Source organism: Diceros bicornis, chromosome 13, assembly GCF_020826845.1.
Source record: "Diceros bicornis minor isolate mBicDic1 chromosome 13, mDicBic1.mat.cur, whole genome shotgun sequence".
NCBI lineage: Eukaryota > Metazoa > Chordata > Mammalia > Perissodactyla > Rhinocerotidae > Diceros > Diceros bicornis.
In genome coordinates this window covers 6,158,471-6,183,613 of record NC_080752.1, presented here as the reverse complement: position 1 = coordinate 6,183,613, position 25,143 = coordinate 6,158,471, and the positions used below count along the sequence as shown (strand labels likewise).

General features: G+C 42.0%; 1 protein-coding gene across 6 annotated transcripts in view; it reads right to left on the bottom strand.

Moving 5' to 3' along the window:
- Positions 1–25,143, bottom strand: part of CFAP57 (cilia and flagella associated protein 57) — an 84,144-nt gene that overhangs the window by 35,988 nt on the left and 23,013 nt on the right. For 4 of the 6 annotated variants that reach the window (XR_009221803.1, XM_058552141.1, XM_058552142.1 and 1 more), the window contains exons 7-13: positions 24,661–24,800; positions 23,724–23,889; positions 22,655–22,768; positions 16,519–16,731; positions 14,903–15,076; positions 5,021–5,182; positions 958–1,113 (exon numbers count right to left, since the gene is read on the bottom strand). Coding sequence is in view for 5 of the 6 variants with exons in the window: in XM_058552141.1 (XP_058408124.1) it covers positions 958–1,113; positions 5,021–5,182; positions 14,903–15,076; positions 16,519–16,731; positions 22,655–22,768; positions 23,724–23,889; positions 24,661–24,800 (1,125 nt within the window). In the remaining variant the exon portion in view is untranslated. The remainder of the gene's footprint in view (positions 1–957; positions 1,114–5,020; positions 5,183–14,902; positions 15,077–16,518; positions 16,732–22,654; positions 22,769–23,723; positions 23,890–24,660; positions 24,801–25,143) is intronic. The other 2 variants (XM_058552143.1, XM_058552144.1) reach the window with 2 other exon arrangements.

The window sequence follows — 25,143 nt, the reverse complement described above, 5'->3', positions numbered from 1 at the left end:
CATTATATTCTGCTCTGAAAGTTCTATACTTTCTCTATTTATATCCTCCTACTAAATCGGTCTTGTCAATAATGAGTTTAGTTTTAGTAGCAGATAGATTTTTGGGTCCAAAAAGTAAGGATTCATTTGAATCCTCTGTTGTTTGGACATTGTTGTCAACTAACTCCTTGGCTATGTTAATGTGTCAGCTTCTAAGAAGTGTTTTCTTTAATGGAGCAGGAAAGCTCCTTGTGGGCAGGGGAGGTGCCATCCCCAGGACCTACTTTGCGCTTAGTTTACAAAGGGCACCAAATCAATGTTTGCTGACTAAATGAAGGAAACAATAAAATTAACAGCCAGGGTATTTTTTTTAGCCAAACTCTCTGACTCATGGAGATAGCATAAAAGAACAAATATCCCTTGAGCAAAAAATTGTGGGTTTTGAATGAAGAAATTATGCTGGGAGAGTCCTGGACAAAATCTAAGTACAGGAAGACCATTTGGATGAATTTTATTTAACCTACTGACAATCCAGAGATCAGTCTTCTGCTGGCTCTTCCCTTTCTATACTTTGTTCTTCTTGTTACCTTTCCATTTCATTTTTAAATAAGTGTCTCTTGATCATAAATGTAATATATTCTCATTGTAGAGAATTTAGAAATTACAGAAAAGTATAAAGAACAAAATTTAAGTTATCCATAATCCCAACTTCCAGAGATAATCACTCTGTTAGCTATTTTCTTAAAAATTGTTCTGTGTGTATTTATTTTACCTAATTAACACCATTCACTAAAGAGAGTTTTATATTCTGCTTTTTTCCACTTAGCACTTTATTGTAAGCATTTCTGATGTTATCAACTATGCTTTAAAATCACATATTATCATATATCTTATTGTTTGTGCATATGCCAGTTCTATCTTGAGTAAATAGGAAATTTCTTGTTATTTGTGGCTGTTGGTTCAGTCTCTCAAACAGACCTGGTTTTTCGTTTTCAAGGATTCCATTTCCTGGATGAACTTGTCTGTTAGCTCCTTAATCTTCTCAGAATAATTCATATCCTTTAGTCGAAGCTGATACTCATTCTCCATCTTTAATTCTTCCACACGAGTCTTCAGCTCCAACATAACCTGAGCCTTTCGGAGAAGGACACCAGAATCAAGAACATTCACATGTGGGTGAATCAGACTATCTAAACCTGTGGGCTTGAGCTCTCTGAGACCTGCAGCTCTGCTTAGCCTCCAACTCATGTGTCTCAATCTCAACTAGAACTTGTCATCTTTTCCCCACAAGACTCACAGACTAAAAACTAGGAGACATAGGAACTTCTTCCTCTACCCTCACAAAATATGTTCAGTGAGCCCTACTGCGTGCCAGGCATTATACTAATAACTCTCTCAGCCCCTTCAAATATGTGTAACTCTCACCTGTTCAATGAGGTCTCCTTGGATCATACTATTTAATTCTGCTACCCTCTCGTTCCCATTTCCAGCATAATGGGACCCCCTCCTTACTCTGCTCTACTTTTTACTGTTTCCTTAGATCTTGGCACTTCCTAATATATTATATAATTTACTTATTATTTTGTTTATTGTCTTTTGTCTTCTTCCCCCACTAGAATTTAAGTTCCAAGAAGGCTGAGAAGGTTGGTTTTGGTTGCTGATGTATCCCAAGTACCTACAACAGTGCCTAACACATAGTAGGCACTTGAAAAATATTTGTTGAACCATGATGCCTGCCCCCATGGAACTTACAGTCTTCTGAGGCAGCCAAATAAACAGATCATTACTAATTGTAGTAAGTGCCCAAAGCTGGATGGTTCCCAGGACTGTCAATTTGTCCCACTTGATGTCTGTTATGCCTCTCCTGGCTTCACTATTATTACTTTACTTTAGGTCCTAACTCTTCCTGCCTTGCTGGTTCCTATGTCTAGTGTCTTCTTTCTCCAATCTGTTGTATTCACTGATGCCAAAGTTTTCTAAAAATACTGTGATACATACACCACTCATTTCCTAAAAAAGTTAATGTTGATGACAGAGTGGGTAAGAATACAGGTGTTTTCTTCTTGCTTACCTATGATTACTCCCTGTGCACCCCTATCTCACCTTTTCTGGCCTGTCTCCCCTACCGCCCGTGGACGACTCAAGAACAAGGAATGTGTTATACTCATTTCTGCATTCCTGGCCAGCAGACTAGCGTGGACCTGGTACAGAGGAAGTACTGAGATGAGGGATGAACACAAGTTGCATGTGCCAAGTCAGGGTGGTAAGAGCGAAGATGCTTGGTCAGGGCACCAAGTGTGATTTGGTGTAGGTGGGAGGCAGAGGGAGTCAGACCATTAAGATCCTTGCAAGCCATGCTAAGAAGTTAGAATTTTATCCTAGAGGGCCTCTGAAGGTCCTTGTCTAACCTGAATAAGCTGATTTTGGCCTTAGAAAGACCTCTCTGATGGCAATGCTCAGCATGGGCTATTAGAGAAGGACTGAAGGTGGAAAGGTATTAGTTGCGGGGGGACTGCATAGTCAGGTGGGGGATAGTAAGGGCTTGAATGGAGGTGGGTTATGGGAGCAGAGCAGAATGGAAAGACGTGAGGGAGATTTTAGGGAATGTGGTGCCTGACTGGGTGTGGGGCGAAGGTGAGAGGACCGTGGGTGAGACTGTCTCCCTGGCTAGACTGTTCCCTGTAGGTTGCACTTGGCCTGTCTTGCTTCAATGCTTTATCCCTGGAACCTAGCAGCGGACCAGCAACATAGTCAGCACTAAATAAATATTTATCAGAGGAATAAGGACCCAGGGGTCTGCTGTGGACTAGTGGAATGTACTTATCGGTGGGAATGATAGATGCATCGGTTTCGGACATGTGCGTTGGAGACACACACTCATCACCCTTCCTCAGTCCCTTCTCCACGTTGCTGCAGAGTAGTCTCTCCAAGACGCACATCTATCGAGTCATTCCCAACTTAAATCTATCAATGGGTCCTCAGGAACAATTTCCAAAGTCTAAAACATGGTATAAAAGGCCCCTCACGATCTCTATTTCTCTCTTTTGCCCGTCTCTCCAGTACACCCTCTATTCTCCAGCCCTCTGGCTAGGAGCATCTTCTCCAGGGCACCCCCACATCCCTCTGCACATACTCATTCCTTGGTGTGGAAGACTCCGTCCAAGGCTCACTTCCTCTAGTACCACCTGGTCTGGGTCAGGTCCCTTCCCCTGTGCCCCCACAGCATTGCTCCTTCATAACACTCATTACACACTTAGTTCCCTTTTTTATTTTACCCACACCTCGTCCCACGCTATCAGCTAAAGGACCCTCTATGTCTTTCAATTCTGTAATCCCAGACGTGAGTACAGCGTCTGGTACACAGCAAACCCCTCTGTAAACACTAGTTGGATGAATGAATAAATGAATGACTGACTGAGTGGGTAAGTCATGGCCTGAGAGGTAGTTACACAGCATGTCATAGAATATAAAGACAAAAAGAGAGTTGGGAATTTGGGGAAATGTGACTTTTAAGACAGGTGGAGAAAGAGCCAGAGAGAGAGCTGGAGGGGAACAGTCCGAGTTCCTCACAGTGAATAATGAGTGTGGTTTCATGGTTGCTGAGAGAGAAGGGAGTTTTGAAAAGTGAGCAGTACATATGCTAGTCATTTCCAGCTTGGCAGCAGTTCTGTCAGGCCCAGCTGGGGGCTGCGTCAGGAGTCAGCCTAGACTCCTGAGGCCTTTGGTGAAGACTGGTGTCTCCTCTCTGGTCTTTTCCCTACCCTCTGGGAGAAAGAGAGAAGAAAACAGAGAGAAGGAAGAGGAGGAGACATATTTGCTTGCCTGCAGTAGGTCAGACCTCAACTCTCACAGGCTCTTCCTCATCCTTTCCTCCCACTTTGCCTTTCCTGCAGAAAGTTCCAGAGAGCTCTAGAAGGGATCTCTGGGACATGCTAGGGGCCTATCATCCTGCTTTGGGGCGAGGTGGCACTGCTGTTCTGATGGTTGTACTCGTCTCTATCCCTCACTTGATCGTGAGTTTCCTGATCACAGGGCCCAGGCTTATCTTTCCACACATGCATTTTCCAGTGCCTAGCAAACAGTAGGTATTCAATAAATGCACTTTGGATGATGGATGAACAGCAACGAGTACATAGCTTTGCAGTCCTCTGTGAGCCTCATGAGTTTACCATCCATTCATCTTCTCCCTTAGGGAGCACAGCATAGAGCTATGCACTCACAGCTCTGCAAAACACATCTTTACAGAACGTTTACTGCATTAACAGGAGGGAGGGCCCTTCTGATAGCGATGAAGAGAGCAGGCTCTAGATTAAAGTAGTAGAACTCTGGTCCTATTACTTACTAGCTCAGTGACTTTGGACACGTCATTCAACCTCTCCAAACTCACTTCTTAAAACATGGGAGAATAATAGTATCTTCTTCACAAACATGTTGTGAGATTTAAATGAAAAAAAAAATACTTATAAAGTAATTAGCACCATGCCTGGTTCGTGGCAAACCTAAAAATATTTTGGTTATTATTCCTTTTATTGTTTTATTATTTAAAGGACTGGGTTTCAGGAATGCTTCTTAAATACCTCTTTTTTTTTTTTAAGAAGGCTCCACTAGCAGTTATTAAGTTGCACAGACACAACTGGCATATTTAGTTTGTCAGTTCAATTTTGTAAATATTTACTGATTGTCTTCCATGTGCCTAGCATGTGCTAGAAACAGTTGGTCACACAAGAGAATTGTATATCATGGTTCTTTCCCTCAAAGAGTAGGAGGAGGAAAGCCAGTTCACAGGCTAAAACTAGAGCACAGTATAAGTCAAGATGATCACATGGCAGAATGACAGGTGGCGTGAGGTGGAAACAGAATCAAGTGGCAGTGAGGAGGGCAGCACGGTGGCATGGGTGGAGAATGCGCAGGGAGCTGTGGGAGTCTGCGCTGGGCACTTGGTGCAGCCAACCTGCAGAGGGCCTTGAATGCCAGTCTAAGGAGTTTGGAAGCAGTCTGGTAAGGAAGTTCCATGTCCCTCTTCATTAGATCTGATTCTTACCTTCTCTTCCATGTCTGTTTTAGTAACAAGCACCTCTTCGGCAAAGCCCACCTCCCTCTCTCGCTTGATTCCCCGACCATCCTTATCAAAGACCTTCCAGGTGAACAAGCAGCCATCCTCAGCAGTGGTCAGGAGGAACTGGTCATCAAAGGTGAGCAATATCTGAAGAGAGAAAGACCACGAAGAGGAGGCTTTCTGAGGCCGTGGATGACCAGAACTGAGCCAGCTATTGTGCAGGGCCTCCCTCCATGCAAGCCTGGGCACAGCCTCATGGGGAGGAAGACTCGATCCTAGGTAAAAACGAGACAGGAGCCCTCACCGACTTCTGTTACTGAATAAAAGAAGCAAGACTATGTCTACGTTCTCTGTGGATTTGGAATCTTAAGAGTCAACTATTATCCAGACTACACAAAGAACTCTTAAAACTCAACAGTAAAAAACCCAAATAATCCAACTAGAAAGTGGGCAAAAGATAAGAAGACATTTCACCAAAGAGGACACACAGATGGCAAATAAGCACATGAAAAGATGTTCAACATTATCAGCCATTAGGAAACGCAAATTAAAACTATGATGAGAGGAGTGACGTCAGCATCATGGTAGTGTGAAGTGCTCTCTTTGTCTCTGCCCTTCAATCTACAACTAGTAAAATATCCATAACTCAACAAAGGTTCCTCTGCCCAACACACCAGGATGCTGAAGGAGTCCACACATCTGTACATCTGAAGGTGGGTGGACTGGAACACACAGAGGAGGCAGAACTGTGGGAACAGCAGAGGCAGTACCCGTGACCCCAGCCTCCCAGCCATGGCAGCTGAGCCTGCAGCCCCAGGGAGCCTGACAGCAGCAGCAGAGGTGGTGCACTTGACTCTGGCCTCCTGGCAACAGTTGCACCTGCGGCCACAGAGAACTGTGTAACAGAGGTGGCAGTGCCCATGGCCCCTGTCCTTCAAGCTGTGGCAATGCCCATGATTCTGGCCCCCTACCTGTGGTGGTGGTGCATGTGAACCTAGCTCCCCCCATCCTACCCCTCCCCCTGCCACGGCAGTGATGCCCATGACCCAGGTGACCCCACACATGGTGGAGGCATCTGCCATCTCGGTGCCCTCATCAATGATGCCAGTGACTGCAGTGACACCAGCGGCAAAGAGGCACCAGCAACCCAGGTGGCACAAGCAGTGATGAGGAGGGCACCAAGGACACTTCAGTCAGAGGTGGTGGAGGGTGGTATGTGCCGATTATCAAACATAGGCAGAGGCAGCTCAGGTAAGAGAAACCAGAAACTTGTGCTATAGCTACTGAAAATAAAAGAAAGGCCTCTAATTACCAACCTGTTGAATTGTTAGAATCAAAGTAAACAAAGCTTTACCCAAATAAGAAGGTGTTCTCTACTTTAAATGCACTGGCAGAGGAATAACTCAGCAAGCACCATGAAAAACCATGGTAACACAGTATCCCAAAAAGAAAATCACGGTTCTACAGAAACCAAACAAAGTCATGAAAGACTGTGATCTGACTGACAGAGAATTCAAAATATCTATCATGAAGAAACTCAACTAGCTACAAGAAAACTCAGAAAGGCAGTTCAATGAGCTCAGGAATAAAATTAATAAACAGAAGGAACACTTTACCAAAGAGACTAAACTCTAAAAAAAGAACCAAACAGAAATTCTGGAGCTTAAGAACTCAATAAATGAGATGAAGAATGCATTAGAAAGCACTGGAAATAGAGCAGATCATATGGAAGAGAGAATTAGTGAGCTTGAAGATAGAAATCTAGAAATGATTCAGGTAGAAAAGGAGAGAAACCAAGATTTTTTAAAAATGAAGTAACTCTATGAGAATTATCCAACTCTGATAGAAAAGGAAGAATAAAGATAATGGGTATCCCAGAAGAAGAGGAGAGGAAAAGAGCAGAGAGCTTATTTAAAGAAATAATAGCTGAGAACTTCCCAAACCTGGGGAAGGAACTGGATATATAAGTCCATGGAGCTAATAGAACACCTAATTATCTCATTGCAAAAAGACTTTCTCCAAGACACATGATAATAAAACTATCAAAAGTCAACAATAAAGAAAGAATTTTAAAGGCACCCAGAGAAAAAAACACAATAACCTACAAAGGAATCCCCACTGGGCTATCAGCAGATTTCTCAGCAGAAACTCTGGAGACTCTAAGCAGGGTCCAGGAGAGGGTAGAAAGACATACTCAAAATACTGAAAGACAAAAACTGTCAGCCAAGAATACTCTATCCAGCAAAGTTATCCTTCAGATACGAAGGGGAAATAAAGGCTTTCCCAGACAAAGCTGAAGGAGTTCATCACTGCTAGATCTGCTTTACAAGAAAAGTTGAAAGGAGTCTTCTATGTGAAATGAAGAGGCAAAAGTATACAAAACTTTGAGTAAGGTGATAAATAGACAGAATCATAAAATTGCAACTCTATATCAGAACAGATCGCTAAACACTTAATTATAGCATGAAGGTTAAAGGGAAAAAAAGCAGAAGAAATAACTAGCTACTTCAATTTGGTAAGAAACACAAAAAGGGATAATTTGTGACAACAGAAACATAAAAGGGGAAGAGGAAAAGCATGGAACCTATTTAGGCAAATGAAGATAAGATGGTATCAGCAGAAAAAGGACTATTTTATCTATGAGATGTTTTATACAAACCTCAGGGTAACAACAAAAAACTAGAAAAGAGACAAAAAAATAAAAAAAGAGCAAACTGTGAAACACATCACAGAAAACCACCAAAACGGAAATGGAAGACAGATACACAAAGAAAAAGAAACAATGGAAATACAGAGTAACCAGAAAACAAAAGATAAAATGGCAGTAGTAAGTCCTCATAAACCAATAATCACCCTAAATGTAAATGGATTAAATTCACCAATCAGAAGACACAGAGTGCCCAGATGGATTAAAAAACAAGACCCAACAATATGCTGCCTCCAGGAGACACATCTCAGCAATAAAGACAAACATAGGCTCAAAGTGAAGAGGTGGAAGATGATACTCCAAGCAAATGGCAGCTGAAATAAAGTGTAGTCATACTTATATCAGACACAATAGACTTAAAGACAAAAAAGCTAACAAGAGACAAAGATGGACATTATATAATGATAAAGAGGACAATCCATCAAGAAGATATAACATTTATTAATATATTTGCACAATACAAAGGAACACCGAAATACATAGCAATTATTAATGGACCTAAAGGGAGAAATTGACAGCAATACAATAATAGTGGGGGCCCTTAACATCCCACTTACATCAATGGATAGATCATTCAGACAAGAGGGTCAACAAGGAAATATTGGCCTTAAATGAAACCTAGCCAGATGGACTTAACAGATATATGGACAGAACATTCCATCCCAAAGCAGCAGACTACATATTCTTCTCAAGCACATATGAAACATTTTCAAGGATAGAGCGTGTTTTGGGACACAAAATAAGTCTCAATAAATTTAAGAAGATTAAAATCATATCAAGCATCTTTTCTGACCACGATGGTATGAAACCAGAAATCAACTATAAGAAGAAAGCTGGAAAAATCACATATATGTGGAGACTAAACAACATGCTACTGAACAACTATTGGGTCAAAAAAGAAATCAAAGGAGAAATCAAAAAAATACCTGAAAAGAAATGAAAATGAAAACACAACATACCAAAATCCATGGAACACAGCAAAAGTGGTATCAAGAGGGAAATTTATAGTAACACTAGCCTATCTCAAGAAATAAGAAAAATCTCAAACTAGTAATCTAATATTACACCTAAAAGAACCAGAAAAAGAAGCAAAATGAAGCCCAAGGTCAGTAGAAGAAAGGAAATAATAAAAATCAGAGCAGAAATAATAGAAATTGAGACTAAAAAGACAATAGAAATGATTAATACAATTAAGATCTGGTTCTCTGAAAAGATAAAAAAAAATTGACAAACCTTTAGCTAGACTCACTAAGAAAAAAAGGGAGAAGACTCAAAATCAGAAACAAAAGAGGAGAAGTTACAATGGATACCATAGAAACACAAGGGATTACAAGAGAATACTATGAACAGCTACATGTTCTTCTGGACAACCTAGAAGAAATGGATAACTTCTTGGAATCATACAACTTTCCAAGACTGAATCCTGAAGAAACAGAAAATCTGAGTAGATACATCACTAATAAGGAGATTGAATAGTAATCAAAAACCTCCCAGGGGCCAGCCTGGTGGCATGGTGGTTGAGTTTGTGTGCTCCGCTTCGGTGGCCCTGGATTCGCAGGTTTGGATCCCGGGCATGGGCCTACATACCACTTATCAAGCCACGCTGTGGCGGCGTCCCATATAAAGCAGAGGAAGGTGGGCATGGATGTTAGCCCGGGGCCAATCTTCCTCAGCAAAAAAGAGGAGGATTGGCAACAGATGTTAGCTCAGGGCTAATCTTCCTCAAAAAAAAACACACCTCCCAAAAAACAAAAGTCTAGGACCAGATGGCTTCACTGGTGAATTCTACCAGACATTCAAAGATTTAATACCTATCCTTCTCACACTCTTCCAAAAATTGAAGAGGAGGGAATGTTTCCTAACTCATTTTACAAGGCCAACATTACCCTGATACCAAAACCAGACAATGACAACAACAAAAAAGAAAATTATAGGCCAACATCTCTGATGAATATAGATGCAAAAATCCTAAACGCAATATTAGCAAACATTTACAATGATAGAGGCATACCTTGTTTTATTGTGCTTTGCTTTACTGCAATTCACAGATATTGCATTTTTTACAAGACCTTCCACCAGCAAAAAGATTATGACTTCCTGAAGGCTCAGATGATGTTTAGCATCTTTTAGCCATAAGTATCTTTTAATTAAGGTATGTACATTGTTGTTTTAGACATAATGCTATTGCACACTTAACAGACTACAGTATAGTGTAAATATAACTTTTACATGCACTGGGAAACCAAAAAATTTGTTGACTCACTATTTTGTGATATTCACTTTATTGCAGTGGTCTGGAACTGAACCCGCAATATCTCCTAGGTATGCCTGTACATTAAAAGAATAAGACACCATGATCAAGTGCGATTTATTCCAAGGATGCAAGGATGGTTCCACATTCACAAAGCAATCAATGTGATACACCACATTAACAAAATGAAGGATAAAAATCATACGATCATCTCAATAGACACAGAAAAAGCATTTGACAAGATTCAACACTCATTTATGATAAAAACTCTCAATAAAATGGGTATAGAAGGAAGGTACCCCAACATAATAAAGGCCATATATGACAAACCCACAGCCAACATACTCAACGGTGAAAAACTGAAAGCTAAGATCAGGAATAAGACAAGGATGCCCACTCTTGCCACTCTTATTCAACACAGTATTGGAAGTTCTAGCCAAAGCAATTAGGCAGGAAAAAGAAATAAAAGGCATACAAATCGAAAAGGAAGATGTAAAACTCTCTATTTGTGGACGACACGATTTTATACACAGAAAACCCTAAAAACTCCACCAAAGAACTACTAGAAATAATAAACAAATATAGTAAAGTTGCAGGGTACAAAATCAATATAAAAAAAATCTGTTGCATTTCTTTACACTAAAAATGAACTACCAGAAAGAGAAATTAAGAAAAGAATCCCAGGGCCAGCCCTGTGGCTTAGCGGTTAAGTGCACGCGCTCAGCTACTGGCGGCCCGGGTTCGGATAGCAGGCGTGCACCGATGCACCCCTTCTCTGGCCATGCTGAGGCCGCGTCCCACATACAGCAACTAGAAGGTTGTGCAGCTATGACATACAGCTATCCACTGGGGCTTTGGGGGAAAAATAAATAAATAAATAAAATTAAAAAAAAAAAAAAGAAAAGAAAAGAATCCCATTTACAATTACAACAAAAAGAATAAAATACCTAGGAATAAATTTAACTAAGGAGGTGAAAGACCTGTACACTGAAAATTATAAGATATTGTTGAAAGAAATTGAAGACACAAAGAAATGGAAAGATATTCCGTGCTCACGGATTGAAAGAATTAATATTGTTAAAATGTCCACATTCCCTAAAGCAATCTCCAGATTTAATGCAATCTCTATCAAAATTCCAATGACATTTTTTACAGAAATAGAACAAAAAATTTTAAAACTTGTATGGAACCACAAAAGACCACAAATAGCCAGAGCAATCCTGAGAAAAAAGCACAAAGCTGGAGGACACACACTCCCTGATTTCAACTTGTACTACAAAGCTATAGTAATCAAAACAGAAGAAAAACAGACAGATAGATCAATGGAACAGAATTGAGAGCCCAGAAATAAACCTGGACATCTATGGACAACTAATTTACGACAAAGGGGCCAAGAACACACAATGGAGAAAGGAAAGTGTCTTCAATAAATGGTGTTGGGAAAACTGGACAGCCACATGCAAAAGAATGAAAGTAGACCGCTATCTTATACCATAGAAAAAAATTAACTCAAAATGGATTAAAGACTTGAATGCAACACCTGAAACAATAAAAATCCTAGAGGAAAACATAGGCAGTATGCTCTTTTACATCGGTCTTAGCAGTATCCTTTTGAATACCATGTCTGACCAGGCAAGGGAAACAAAAGAAAAAATAAACAAATGGGACTACATCAAACTAAAAGCTTCTGCACAGCAAAGAAAACCATCAACAAAACGAAAAGACAACTGACTAATTGGGAGAAGATATTTGCAAATCATATATCTGATAAAGGGTTAATATCCTGAATATATAAAGAACTCATACAACCTAACAACAAAAAAACAAACAACCCAATTACAAAATGGGCAAAGGATCTGAACAGACATTTTTCCAAAGAAGATATACAGATGGCCAACAGGCACATGAAAAGATGTTCAACATCACTAATCAATAGGGAAATGCAAATCAAAACCACAAAGAGATATCACCTCATGCCCATCAGAATAGCTATTATCAAAAAATAAAACAGGAAATAATGAGTGTTGGAGTGGATATGGAGAAAAGGGAACCCTTGTGCACTGTTGGTGGGAATGTAAATTTGTGCAGCCACTATGGGAAACAATACGGAGGCTCCTCAAAAAATTAAGAATAGAACTACCATATGATCTAGCTATTCCACTTCTGGGTATTTAACTGAAGAACACGAAAACACTAATTTGAAAATATATATGCACCCCTATGTTCACTGTAGCATTATTCACAATAGCCAAGACTTGGCAACAACCTAAGCTTGCCCATCAATGGATGAATGGATAAAGAAGATGTGGTATATATACAATGGAATACTACTCAGCCATAAAAATGATGAAATCTTGCCATTTGTGACAACATGAATGGACCTTGAGGGTATTATGCAAAGTAAAATAAGTTAGATGGAGAAAGACAAATACTGTATGACTTCCCTCGTATGTGGAAGATTAAAAAACAGAATAAATGAACAAACAAAATAGAAACACATAGATACAGAGAACAGATTGGGGGTTACCAGAGGGAACGGGGGGTGGGGAGAGAGGGAAATGGGTAAAGGGGATCAATTGTATGGTGATGGATGGAAACTAGATTTTGGTGGTGAACACGGGGTGTATACAGAAGTCAAATTATAATGTTGTACACATGAAACTTCTCAATGGAAAAAAACTATGATGAAATGTTACTACACACCTATTAACACAGCTAAAATAAAAAATAGTGACAATACCAAATGCTGGCAATAATGTGGAGAAACTGGATCTCTCATGCTTTGTTGCTGGTAATGGAAAATAGCTTGGCAGTTTCTTAAAAAACTAAACATACACTTACCATATGATCCAGCAATCGTACACCTGGGCATTTATCCCAGAGAAATGAAAACTTAAGTCCACGCAAAAGCCTGTACATGATTGTTCGTAGCAGCTTTATTTGTAATAGCCAAAAACTGGGAAAAAATCAAATATCCTACGTAGGTAGATGGTTAAACAAACTGTGGTATATCCATACCATGGAATGCTACTCAGCAGTAAAAAGGACTAAAGTACTGATACATGAAATAACTTGGATGGATCTCAAGGGTATTATGCTGAGCAAAAAAAGCTAGTGACAAAAGGTCACATACTATATGATTCCATTTATACAAAATTCTCAAAACGACAAATTATAGAAATGGAAAACAAATAAGTGGTTGCTAAGGACCAGGGATGGTGGTGGGAGAGGCGCAGGTATGACTGCAAACGGGCAGCATGGGGAGCTCTGTGTGGCAATGGAGCAGTTCTGTCTCTTGACTCCAGCGGTGGTTACGCGGGTCTACACATGTGATAAAATGACACAGATATGCACATACACTGTACCAACGTCAATTTTCTGGTTTGATATTGTACTATAGTTAAAGTAGATGTCATTATTGGGGGGAACTGGGGCAAGGGTACACAACACCTCTATGCTATCTTTAACATTTCCTGTGAGTCTACAATCATCTCAAAATAAGCAAAAGCAAAAGAATCAACTATGAAAAATGTCTTCTCACAATCAGCAACACGTGTCAAAAACCTTAAAAATGGCAATGCTCTGTCACTCAGGAATTCTACCTCTGTCTAGGAATTCAGCCTTAGGAAATAATCAGAGATGCTCATAGAAATCTAAGGATATTCATTAGAGTTCATAAGATTATTCAAATGCCCAGTTGTAAGAGAAGAGTTAAATAAGTTATGGTCCATCATATGATAGGATATTTGCGTAGCCATTAAAATCATGCTTTTGAGGAATTTCATTATATGGAAAAATGCTTACAGTAGCATTAAGGGAAAAAAAAAGCAGGCTACAAAAGAGTGTCCCTACAGTATGACATCAATTTATTAGAACACACACACGATATATTTATAAAAGAGTAGAAGAAGATTCATCAACGTATTAATGATGATGCTATTAGGAGGATTTTTTTTTTTTTTGTGAGGAGATCAGCCCTGAGCTAACATCCGCCAATCCTCCTCTTTTTTTTTTTTTGCTGAGGAAGACGGCCCTGGGCTAACATCGGTGCCCATCTTCCTCCACTTTATATGGGACGCCGCCACAGCATGGCTTACCAAGCAGTGCGTCGGTGCGCGCCCGGGATCCGAACCAGCGAACCCCGGGCCGCCGCAGCGGAGCGCGTGCACTTAACCGCTTGCGCCACCGGGCCGGCCCCAGGAGGATTTTTATTTTTAAAATAAACATGCATTTCTTTTATAATCAGAAAAATAAATGCCTTATGCACAAAACTTAGTAGATCTGAAGGGAAGAGGGGGGAATATGTTATAGTAATTTACTTTGGACCCTAGACCCATACATTATTATATTTCATGTTCAACACTCAATAGCCTAGACACTACTTTTTCAGAAGGGAGAGTGGAGGGACAATTTACAAATGTGTGCTGTGTTACTACCCACAGGGAAGGCCTTTTGGACCCTCAGGGAGGGGCAGGGGTTATCTCCTGGGCGAAGACTCCTTTCAGTCCACGGCAGTTCTAGGGATGAGCAGGAGAGCTGTGAGCCATCGGCAGCCCAGGCTCACAGCGGCTGGGAGACGAGAGCACTGGCCTAGTAAAGGAGATCCGGGTGGATGCCTACAGCACCTCTCGAATGGCCCACTTTATGCATAATAATATGGTGAACAACCTTGTACATAAATCTTCAGGTGTATCTCTGATTATTTCCTAGGATAAATTCCTGAGAGTAGTTTAAACAAAGAATATTAATAGCCAATACATGTTTATTGAATGGAGGGCAGGATGCATAAATAAGGAGAGAAAAGAGGTTGGCAGGTTGAAGGAGTGAAGAAGGCACGTGGAGGGCAGGATCAAGTGGATCTACGAGAGCTAGTTCTGGGCTGCCCCCCAAGGAGGGGCTCCCCTCTCACCTTGGTGACAGGACCAGCATGGGCGTGGTACTCGTTGAATTCTTTCTGCAGAGGCAGGGGGTACTTCATTGCACGAATGGTTCCCAGGGAGGTACCCACAAACATCATGCGCCCGGAATGCGAGATGGCAACGGCTGTGTAGGTGACGTCGAATGCTGACGTCTCTCGAAGGACCTGGAACACACACAGCTCTGTTTAGGGTGAGAGGCTGAGCCATGTCTCCCGTGTCCCCAAGTCATTCTCGTCCTCTCCTCTAACAGCAATATTAGGGCAAGTTCTATATTTAAAAAATGTGCTTTTTCTATTCCTTATAGCATCTGGCACAGTGCCTACCACATGAAAGGCACAAACTAAATATTTCTTGGCTGCTTGATTGACGCATAAACAGTTCTAGGAGTTAGAAATAACACTAATAAAAGGAAACCTTCAAATGGTACCTACTATGTGTGAAGCACTATTGTATGGCTTTTACATGTTGTAACTCATTCAATCCTCACAAAACCCCTTTGAAGTAGTTCCTGTTATCCCTATTTTAAAAACAATGAAGCAGAGCCTCAGAAATAGTAAGTAATTTGCCTCAACTCAGGCATCTAGTAAGTGGCAGTCAGGTCCTGAGTCCTGCTCTTGACTGCTCTGCCACCGTGCATCTCCAACTAAGCAAGCGATGTGGACCACAAATTTATTCAGCAAACATTTATTAATGTCCATTATATAAACAAAACTATACCATCAGGGGACTCATTCATTCCTTCACTCATTAATTCACCCATCCACCCATCCACCCAGCCATCCACTCACCCATCTGCCTACCCACCAAACATTTATTGGACATTTGCATTTATTGGACGCAGTGTGCCAACTAGTAGGGATTTCAAGAGGAGTGAACCATGGCCCTGCCATAGAGAGCTCTGCTCTGGTGCAGCCCTGTAAAAGCCACCACAGAATTAGGACTAAGCTACTGGGGGGGACACTGAAGACAAAGCCTCCTCTAAGCTATGTTCCAGTCATGGGGAAACTCATGGTGCTTCCCAGGCACCAGCACCATGAGAGTGACAAGCACTAAAGACAATCTAGAGAAGCCACTGAAGATCAGCTGTTGCTGAGCTCCCAGGGAAGGACACAGCCACATTTGTACGAAGTGTCCTTGACGAGCTCTTCTCTCCTCCCTCAACTATTTGGAGCCAAATGGGGGTAATTCTAAAATTTCAGAGTTTGGGGATTTCAAAAGAATACAGTAGCAAACCTAAGTGCCAGCAATAACTACAGTTCTGTTTTTACCCCCAGGAAAGCAAGTGCAGATCAAGGGTAAGAGTACAGTTTGGAGATGCTGCTGACCTCCACGCCCAGAGGGTGGAAGAGAAGTTATACACACCAAGCAAAACAGAAATGGAGACGGGCCCCACAATGTAACCCAGTTGGGTAGGGCACGGGGCAAGGAACTCGGAAAGTAACAATAACTGAGCTGACCCGAAAGGAATGAGGAGCCAAGTGTTATGCCACGAAGAAGGGACCCCGTTCTCACAGGCCCTCTTTCATCATACTTCTGCTGTAAGGACGAAGGGCTGTCTTAAGCAGATCAGTACGGCAGCCCAGAGGCAAGACGGCAGCAGACTCACCGAAGAATCTGCAATCTCCTTGAGAGTCTGATCCGATCCAACAGCAAAGATAATTTTGGCATCAGGGGAGATGGTAACACAGTTGTAGCTGCAGGACTTGAGCACACATTCTGTCTCTCTCTTTCCTGTGGACAGATTCCACTCGTACACAGCACCGTCGGTGCCACAAGAAATCAGCTTGCTGTCATCTGCATTCCACACGATGGAACGAATCTACCGGGGATGAAGACATACTGGGTTAGGAGAACATACGCACGTGTGTATGCGTGCACACACACACACACACACACACGCCACCACGGAAAAGGAGGGTGAACTCCTCACGTGTCCACTAGACTGAGGCAGAACGTCCTTTCTTGGTACACGCCCTTCTGTAAGCAGAAAACACAGCTTCTTGGGAATTTTAACATTCTGTCTTCCAAGATGCTTGCAAAATAATGAAGATGAAACACTCCTATTTCCTTCCCACTTTACGAACGCAAAGACCAGATCATAATCGTGCCTATTATGCTACAACTAATCAATTATTGCTATGCTTTTCCAAAACATTTTATTTTGAAATAATTATATATTCACAGGAAGCTGCAAAAATAATATAGAGAAAGGGAACTTCCGGAATGGCAGACTAAGGACCTCAGCTGAGCTTCTCCCCAACAAAACAAAGTAACTGTTAAAAATTGTAAAAACAATTACGTAAAATCTCTGGAAATTGTCCTAAAGGCATACAGCAAATATAGAAACATTCATTGAAGAAAATCTACTCAAAAAAAAAAAAAAAAGGAAAGAAAATTTACTCAATCTCAGTAAGAGTCTGTAGCATTCGAGCCATGACTTGCTCCTTTACCTTCCCCAGCTTCAGAAACTTCGTTCCTGTGCACTCTGGGCAAGTGTGGCCAAAAGATGGGGCTCCCTCTCCCCACAGCTCTCAATCTTTGGCTATGGTTTCACCCCGGGAAGGGCAGACTGCTGGTGTTTCTTATCTCCACCCAGAAGCTCTATTCCAGGCAGGCATGGCCAAGAGGACCTGGTCTCCCTTCCCCCCAGCCAGTCCCCACTCTGTTCCAAGCACAGAAGGTTGAGAATACTGGTGTCTCGATTGTCCCTGCCCCAGCTTGCTTATAGGATGGAGGTTCCATGCCATGAGGGGAGAGCTGAAAAGATCAGGGGCTCCCAGCCCCCTTCCCCCCTGTAAGTGCAGGATGCCATTCCTGAAAAAGAAGGTTCCTACCCTCAAGCTCTGGTGCGGCACGGCAGGGGTTCTTCCCAAGGGAAAGACAGACCATAAGACAAAGAGCTCTAGGGCTCTGCTCAAGGAGACTGACTTTATTTGGAACAGAGCATGGAGAAGTCCATCCTATAGGCATTGTCTAAAACAGTGGAGATCTTGGTGGAGGGCAATTAAGAGAAGGCTGGTAACTCCATGATATAAGCAAGCAGAGGAGAAGAATTTTACTAGAGAGCACAAGGGAAAGAGACTGTCATGAAGAGCCATTCGGGGGTCATGGACAACTCTGGGGTCGGGAAGGCTGTGTGCATGTGCTAGGCTGCACCCACTCAGGAGCAGTCAGAGCAAGATACAGGGAGATCTTGAAAGCATCTCCTAAGTTGCACAAGGACCTGTTAACACAGGGCAGAAGCCTCACTGGCACAGGGGGTTTCAACATAACATCTCACCCAACACTAACTGAATAAGCTCCTCTGACCCAGGAGCAGCTCCTAGGAAGCCAGGCTTAGAAATAAAGTCACACTTATCCCAGGCAGCCTGGAAGACTGTGTGCATGCCTTAAGGCTACCCCCGCTCAGGTACAGAGAGGGGACCTCTAAAATACTAGCCTCTGGCTGAGCACGGAGCAAAACCCATAAACCCCATGAACTGTGATCGCTGCCTCTGAGCCACACATACACCCAACAGTAAAGGGTAAAAACTGAACTGGCTAAGGGGGCTTAAGCACAATCTATGACGAATAAGTGGCTTGAGTCAACTCAGGGGCAACCCCTAGGTAGCCAGGCTACAAGACCAAAAAAGAAAAATATCTGAGCAGAGACATCAGAGGCTGCACACTGGAGGGTAAAAAACACTTCTTGGAATTAGTTCAGCCAAGTCACTAAGTAAAAAAAGAACCAAACAACAATATTCTAGCCTTTCCCTCTTTCCACATTTGTAACTCCCTTTTCCAATGGGGAGAGACCTGGCTCCCTTATCATCAAGGTATTTGCTTGTTTTCACAATCTCCTTGTAAGTAATCAGCCTCCTGACCCAGTGGCCACCTCTTTGGGTACTTCCATGACTCCATCCCTGTCGGGCACATCCTCAGCCACCTCCTCAGCCCTATCTCCACCTCTTAGACTGCATTTTCTAATTTGACTGTTACTACTATGTAAAAATACATTTGAAAAATATAGTGACCTTATTTCTAACAATATTCCTATGTCCACTAATTTTCACACTTTATCTGAAAACTCTTTGAATTTTCTACATATCCAATCACGTTGTCTGAGATGACAGTTTTATTTATTCCTTTCCAATCTTCACACCTTTTCTTTTGCTATGGTCTGAATGTGTGTGTCCCTGCCCAACTGATATGTTGAAATTCTAACCCTCAAAGATGATGGTATTAAGAGGTGGTGCCTTTGGGAGGTGATTAGGTCATGAGGGCAGAGCCCTCCTGAATGGGATTAGTGTCCTTATGAAAGAGACCTGAGAGAGCTAGCTCACCCCTTCCACCATGTGGATACGAGAAGTCTGCAACCAGGAAGAGGGGCCTCACCTGACCATGCTGGCACCTTCATCTTGGACTTCTCACCCTCCAAACTGTGAAGAAAAATTTCTGTTGTTTATAAGCTACGCAGTCTGTGCTATCCTGTTATAGCAGCCTGATGGACTGAGACATAGTTCCTTTCTGGCCTTACTGCACTGGTTAGGACTCAGCACAGGGCTAACAGAAGGCACCACGTTTTGTTCTCTGAGGGAATGCTTTCGTAATTTCATGATCAAGTGTGCTGTTTGTTGTAGCTACGTTTTCTGTAAATATCTTACATAAGATTTTTATAATAAAATAAGAAGTTCCCCAATAATTTTAGTTTAAGTGTTTTTTTAAAAATCATAAATGGATGTTAAATGCTATCAATTTTTTTTTGTATCTGCATTTTTAGAGCTAAACATATGATTTTTCTTATTATGTTAATGTGATATAGTATATTAATTGATTTCAAAATCTAAAACAACCTTGTATTCCTGGAATAAACCCAACTTGGTCATGCTGTATTCTTCTTCTTTTTTTTTTTTGGTGAAGATTTGCTTTGAACTAACATCCATTGGCAAGCTTCCTCTCTTTTTTCTTTTGCTTGAGGAAGTTTAGCCCTGAGCTAACATCTGTGCCAGTCTTCCTCTATTTTGTACGTGGGCCGCCACCACAGCGTGGCTAATGAGTGGAGTAGGTCCACACCGGGGATCTGAACCCGCGAACCCTGGGCCGCCAAAGCAGCGCATGTGGAACTTGAACCACTTGGCCACGGGGCCAGCCCCAGTATTATCCTTTTTCCATCCTGTTGGATTGGGGCTGATGATATGTTGTTTGGGACTTTTCTGTCTGCGTCTATGAAATGAACGGGCTTTCATCCCCTCCCCTGGGACGTCTTGGGCGGGTTTGGTGTCCGGTTCTACTGGCCTCACAGAGCAGTGTGGGGGCACTGGCTCTTCTTTCTACTCCCTAGGTTTTCAAGATTAGTGTCATTTTTTTCCTTAAAAGTTGATATAATTCTCCTGTGATATGATCTGGGCCTAGAGTTTTCTTTGTCAGAAGGTTTTAAATTACAGATTCACTTTTTCTAGACATTGGTCAGTTTTATTCAAATTTATTTGCATATAGTTGTTGCCAATATCCTCTTATGATCTTTCTTAACGTCTATAGGACCTGCAGTGATATCCCCTTCTCCTTCCTCATATTGGTTATTTATATCTTCTTTTTTTTGCCTTGATCAGTCACGCCGAGGGCTTGTCCATTTTGTGCTTTCAAAAAACCAAGTTTGGCTTTGATATCTTCTTTTGTATGTTTGTTTTCTATTTCATTAACTTCTGCTCTTATCCTTATTATTCCTTCCTTTTATTTTCTTTGAATTTAAGTTGCTGTTCTTTTTCTAATTTCTTGAGATGAATGGTTATATTACTGATTTCCACCTTTTTAATTTTTCTAATATATGTATTTAATGTTATAAATTTGCCTGTATGCATGGCTTTAGCTGCATGCTCCAACTGTATTTTTTTTTAATATTACACGTGTGAGTCTAACATATATCCTTGATTAGAGACCAGTGTTATAACTACTTTAAAGTGATGAAACAAATGGCTGCTTTCCTGGATTGGTGAGGTAGGGCCTTGCGTGGGGGCACACGTGGTCCATCAGCATCACCGGGTGGGCTTTCATCTGCACCTCCATAGCCACTTGAGGACCAATCCCACTGCTGAAGCAGAGGAAGCCCTCAGCTCTCAATGGTGCTTGCGCTCACATAGCACCTTCACTTATGACCTGCTAGCTGCTCAAGTCAAGGGTCAGTCTTTAGTCTTTACAGGACTTCTCTGACATTTAATACCACGGACTACTTATCCTTTTGGAAACTAGTTCCCTAGCTTCTCTGATACAAGTCCCTGATTCCAGGTGCTCCTTGTACCTTCACGTTCAGTCTTTCTCTTATTTTACCAATCTGTTAAGTGTTGACCACCCCTCTCCTGCCCAAGATTCTTTTCAGATTCCACACTGGCCCTTGGTGGTCTAATCTATGCCTCTGACTTCCACTACCACATAATCCACCAAATCTTCATTTTCAGCCCCAACTTCTTTCCTGATCTCCATGCTCATATATCATGCTTCCCGGACACATCAAACATAACACGTCCAAAATGGAGCTTAATATTGTTCTTCTCTCCGTCCCTACTACTAAAGCCACGGTTTAGTTCCTAACTCATCTTTCACCCTCACTTCCTAGCTGATCTTCATCACTCCAACATCCCTCCCTCGAATCCATCCTCAATACTATTTGGAGAATTACCTTTCTGATCCCATTATTTCCCTTCTTAAATCCTTTCAGTTGTTTCTCATCACCTAGAGACTAAGGTCCAGCTCCTTGGCATGGCGCACACACTCTATGATGCAGCCAACTTCACCAGCTCCTTCTTCTCTCACTCCTCAAATTTTCCCTGTGTTCCAGCCACATAAACCACAAACCACGATCCTATTTTATACTCCCATCCCTCATCTCTAACATGTCTGTCTGCCTAGAATGCCTTTCTTTTGCAATGGCTTTTTCCTCTCCAAATTCTTTTGCTGACTTTTCTTACCCTTTCCATTTTTGGCCCCTCCCTTTTCTTCATGCCCCATATCCACTCTACCTTCAGGAATCATTGGTTTTACTTTCTAAATATCTTTTGAATCTATCCACTTCTCCCTATCTGTACCGCCATTATCCTGGTCCAAAATACTAACATCGACTATATGGACACCCACAATAGCCTCCTTACCATTTCGAAACACCCTTGTCCCTTTCAAAATATTCTTCACTCTGCAGCCAAAGTAAGCTTTTAAAATGCAAATCTGGTCCTATTATTCCTCGCCCTGAAAGTCTTCAATGACTTCAGGGAACAAGGAGGATAAAGAACAAAGTCCTTAAAAGGCCTGCAAGGTTCCATGTACTTGTGCCCCTGCTAACCTCTCCAACCTCACCTCACCAAGGTTTCACCTTGATACTGATGTTCCAGCCCCACAGACTTTTCAGTTCCTCTGACACCCCATGCAATCTCCCATCTCAGGGTCTTTGGGTCCTATCTTCAATATGATCCTCATCACCTCTGTCTGGTTAATTCCTACCCACTCTTTTAGGACCAAGCCTTTGTGAACACCTTGATCCAAATTATGCCAACTCCTACATTATTTCCTCTCATAATATCCCATGTTTTTCTTTCATTGAATTTACTGCATTAATAAATAAATTTGTGAATTTGTTTCATTGTCTCTTTCCCCGAGTAGACAGTGAACTTTAACAGGGAAGGAGTCAGTTCTCTATTGTTCACCTGTATTCCATTGGCTAGCATAATTCTTGGCTCTGTACCCCTTGTTTCCTCGGACACTGTTCTCTCACTTACCTTCCCTGTGTGTCCTTTCAGGTTTGAGATGTTCTCCAGGGTAGTGGTGGTAAAAATGTGAATCACATTTCCATTGACTGCAGCAAACAGGTGACCTCCGTTGCTAAAGGAACACTACAGGAAATACAGCAGGAGAGAAAGAGTGAAAGAAAGCAACAAGCAGCCTAGTTGGTGGCTACAGTCAAGAGCTCCTTTTCCCAAAGAGCTTGGGCTGAAACTACAGGTGGAAGTGGAGTCAGGGGAGGGTGTAGCTAGGCCTGAGGATTGGCTGACATCTTCAGATGCCTTCACGATTGCTGTAGCTCACACTGGCCAAGATGCCGGCACTGCCACGTGCCTAATCATGAAGCCGCTGGGGTCACGGAGTAGCACTCATTTTGTCTGTAGAAGTTGTGTCAGAGCGGGAAAGCAGCTCCTGAAATGATTGTCCTGTTTCTGCAAGTCATCTCAGGGGAAATCTGATGGGTTGCTTATTGACTCTCACTGTTGAAGCTTATATTCCCTGGCTCCTCCCAATCTCCACCTTGCCTTCCCAGCTGTCACTGATTCTGAGATAACTTTTTTTTCAATGCTTTTTATTATTCCACAATCACAGGTGGGATCTCACAAGCTTTTGGGTTCAGTGAAATATTTTGGTGGGCATAAGAAAAAAGGGATAGAGTCATACACTCAATAAGTTTGGTGGGAGAAGAAGTGGATTTTTTTTTCTTTTTTTTGTGAGGAAGATCAGCCCTGAGCTAACATCTGATGCCAATCCTCCTCTTTTTTGCTGAGGAAGATTGGCCCTGAACTAACACCCATGCCCATCTTCCTCTACTTTATATGGGATGCCACCACAGCATGGCTCGACAAGCGGTGCACGCCTGGGATCGGAACTGGCGAACCCCGGGCTGCCGCAGTGGAGCGTGCGCACTTAACCGCTTGCGCCACCGGGCTGGCCCTTTTTTCTCTTAAGCCACTGAAGTTCTCTAAGACAGGCTTTGGTCCCATCTCCCCAGAGCATGTTAGTTCTTGATATTTTAACCCTGGCTTTCTAAGAAACTAGACCTTTAACCCCAGCAGTTCTTACCTCTCTACATCCTCTGACAGAGTATTCTTTGAAAGAACGTATATCATCAATGAGTAGATTCATAAGGCGTAATTTGTCAGCAAACCCTACTACAATGAAGTGACCAGATGGGTGAAGGCTGATTGTATATGCCTCTTCTTGGTATTCCTTAAATAGTTCCAGAGTGCTGTGAAAAGATCAATTATTGAATTCTAAGTCTAGCCTGCTAAATCCCTCAAGCCCTCCATTGTATCTGGTAGGTATTTTTATCATCGCATTTGAGATACTTTATTGCTTGCCTCTCTTTTCTAGATTTTGGTTATTTGAGGATAGTGTCCAGCAATGAGTATGGCAGATAGGAGCACTGATTAAGGGGTTGTCTAGTGATGTTGAAGGCACAGCTCCATTTAGATTCCCCAAATCAGAAGGATTGCACAATTTTTTTCAGCATCCCCAGCAGCTATATACAAAAACAAAAAATTACAGTGTGGAGCCAGTCTAGGTTGAAGATTATCAGGGAAGCTGCGCCAGGAGGATGAATCACTAGAAGTTGAGGGTGGCTGGGGACAGTGACGAGGGGGAGGGGGAATAAATGGTCTGGAGAGCTCCATTAGGTAACAAGCAGATCTACTGGGATTGTGGGGATAGGAAAGCTGGAAGGACACAGGAGGTTATGCAAGAAGGTGAGATATTGGAATGTTGCCTTTACGTCCCTAGCATTTAGCATGGTGTCTGGCATGTAAGCATTTAATAAAGCACAAAGTAATTCTGTAGTCCACGCAAGAGTGAAAAGAGAAGAGAAACAGGTAAGTAGACTGACTTGACAAAAAAATTTTTTTTCCAACTGAAAGCCTTTAAGTAATTAAATTTTAAAGCTTTCTAATTAAAATAATTCACATGAACAAATTTAACAACTGAAATCCTGCATACCGCAGTAGCAAAGCCTTTTATTCCTTACTTTGATTCATAATTCCAGATGCGAACAGATCGATCCAGAGAACAGGTGGCAATGAGGGGTTTGCGGATGCAAGTAGCTAGACCGGTGATGGATGCTGAGTGTAATGGGTACAGCAGATACTCAAAGTGAGCAGGCTCCCCCTGGAGAAATCATACAGAATGAGATCCAGCAGAGTAAGCAAAAGGCTGGCAACGCACTTCAGCTCACATTACGTCCCAGGAACATTAGTTAGCCAGTGTGCACAGAAATCAGGCTGTAGGCAAATTGTTTTACTATTATGCGTATTTTCCTATACCACTGTGGGAGATCAGAAATGGCCACCTCAAAATATGTCTCTTTACCTTATTTTCTCTGAAGGACATTTGACCTTCCCCTAAACTGCCTAAAAGCAATAGACTGGGAGGGTCCTTGCTAAGCCCATTCTTATCAAAGTTCTGTTTAAGGGAAATCTCCATTTGTAAAGGTATTTCCCTCTCTGTAACA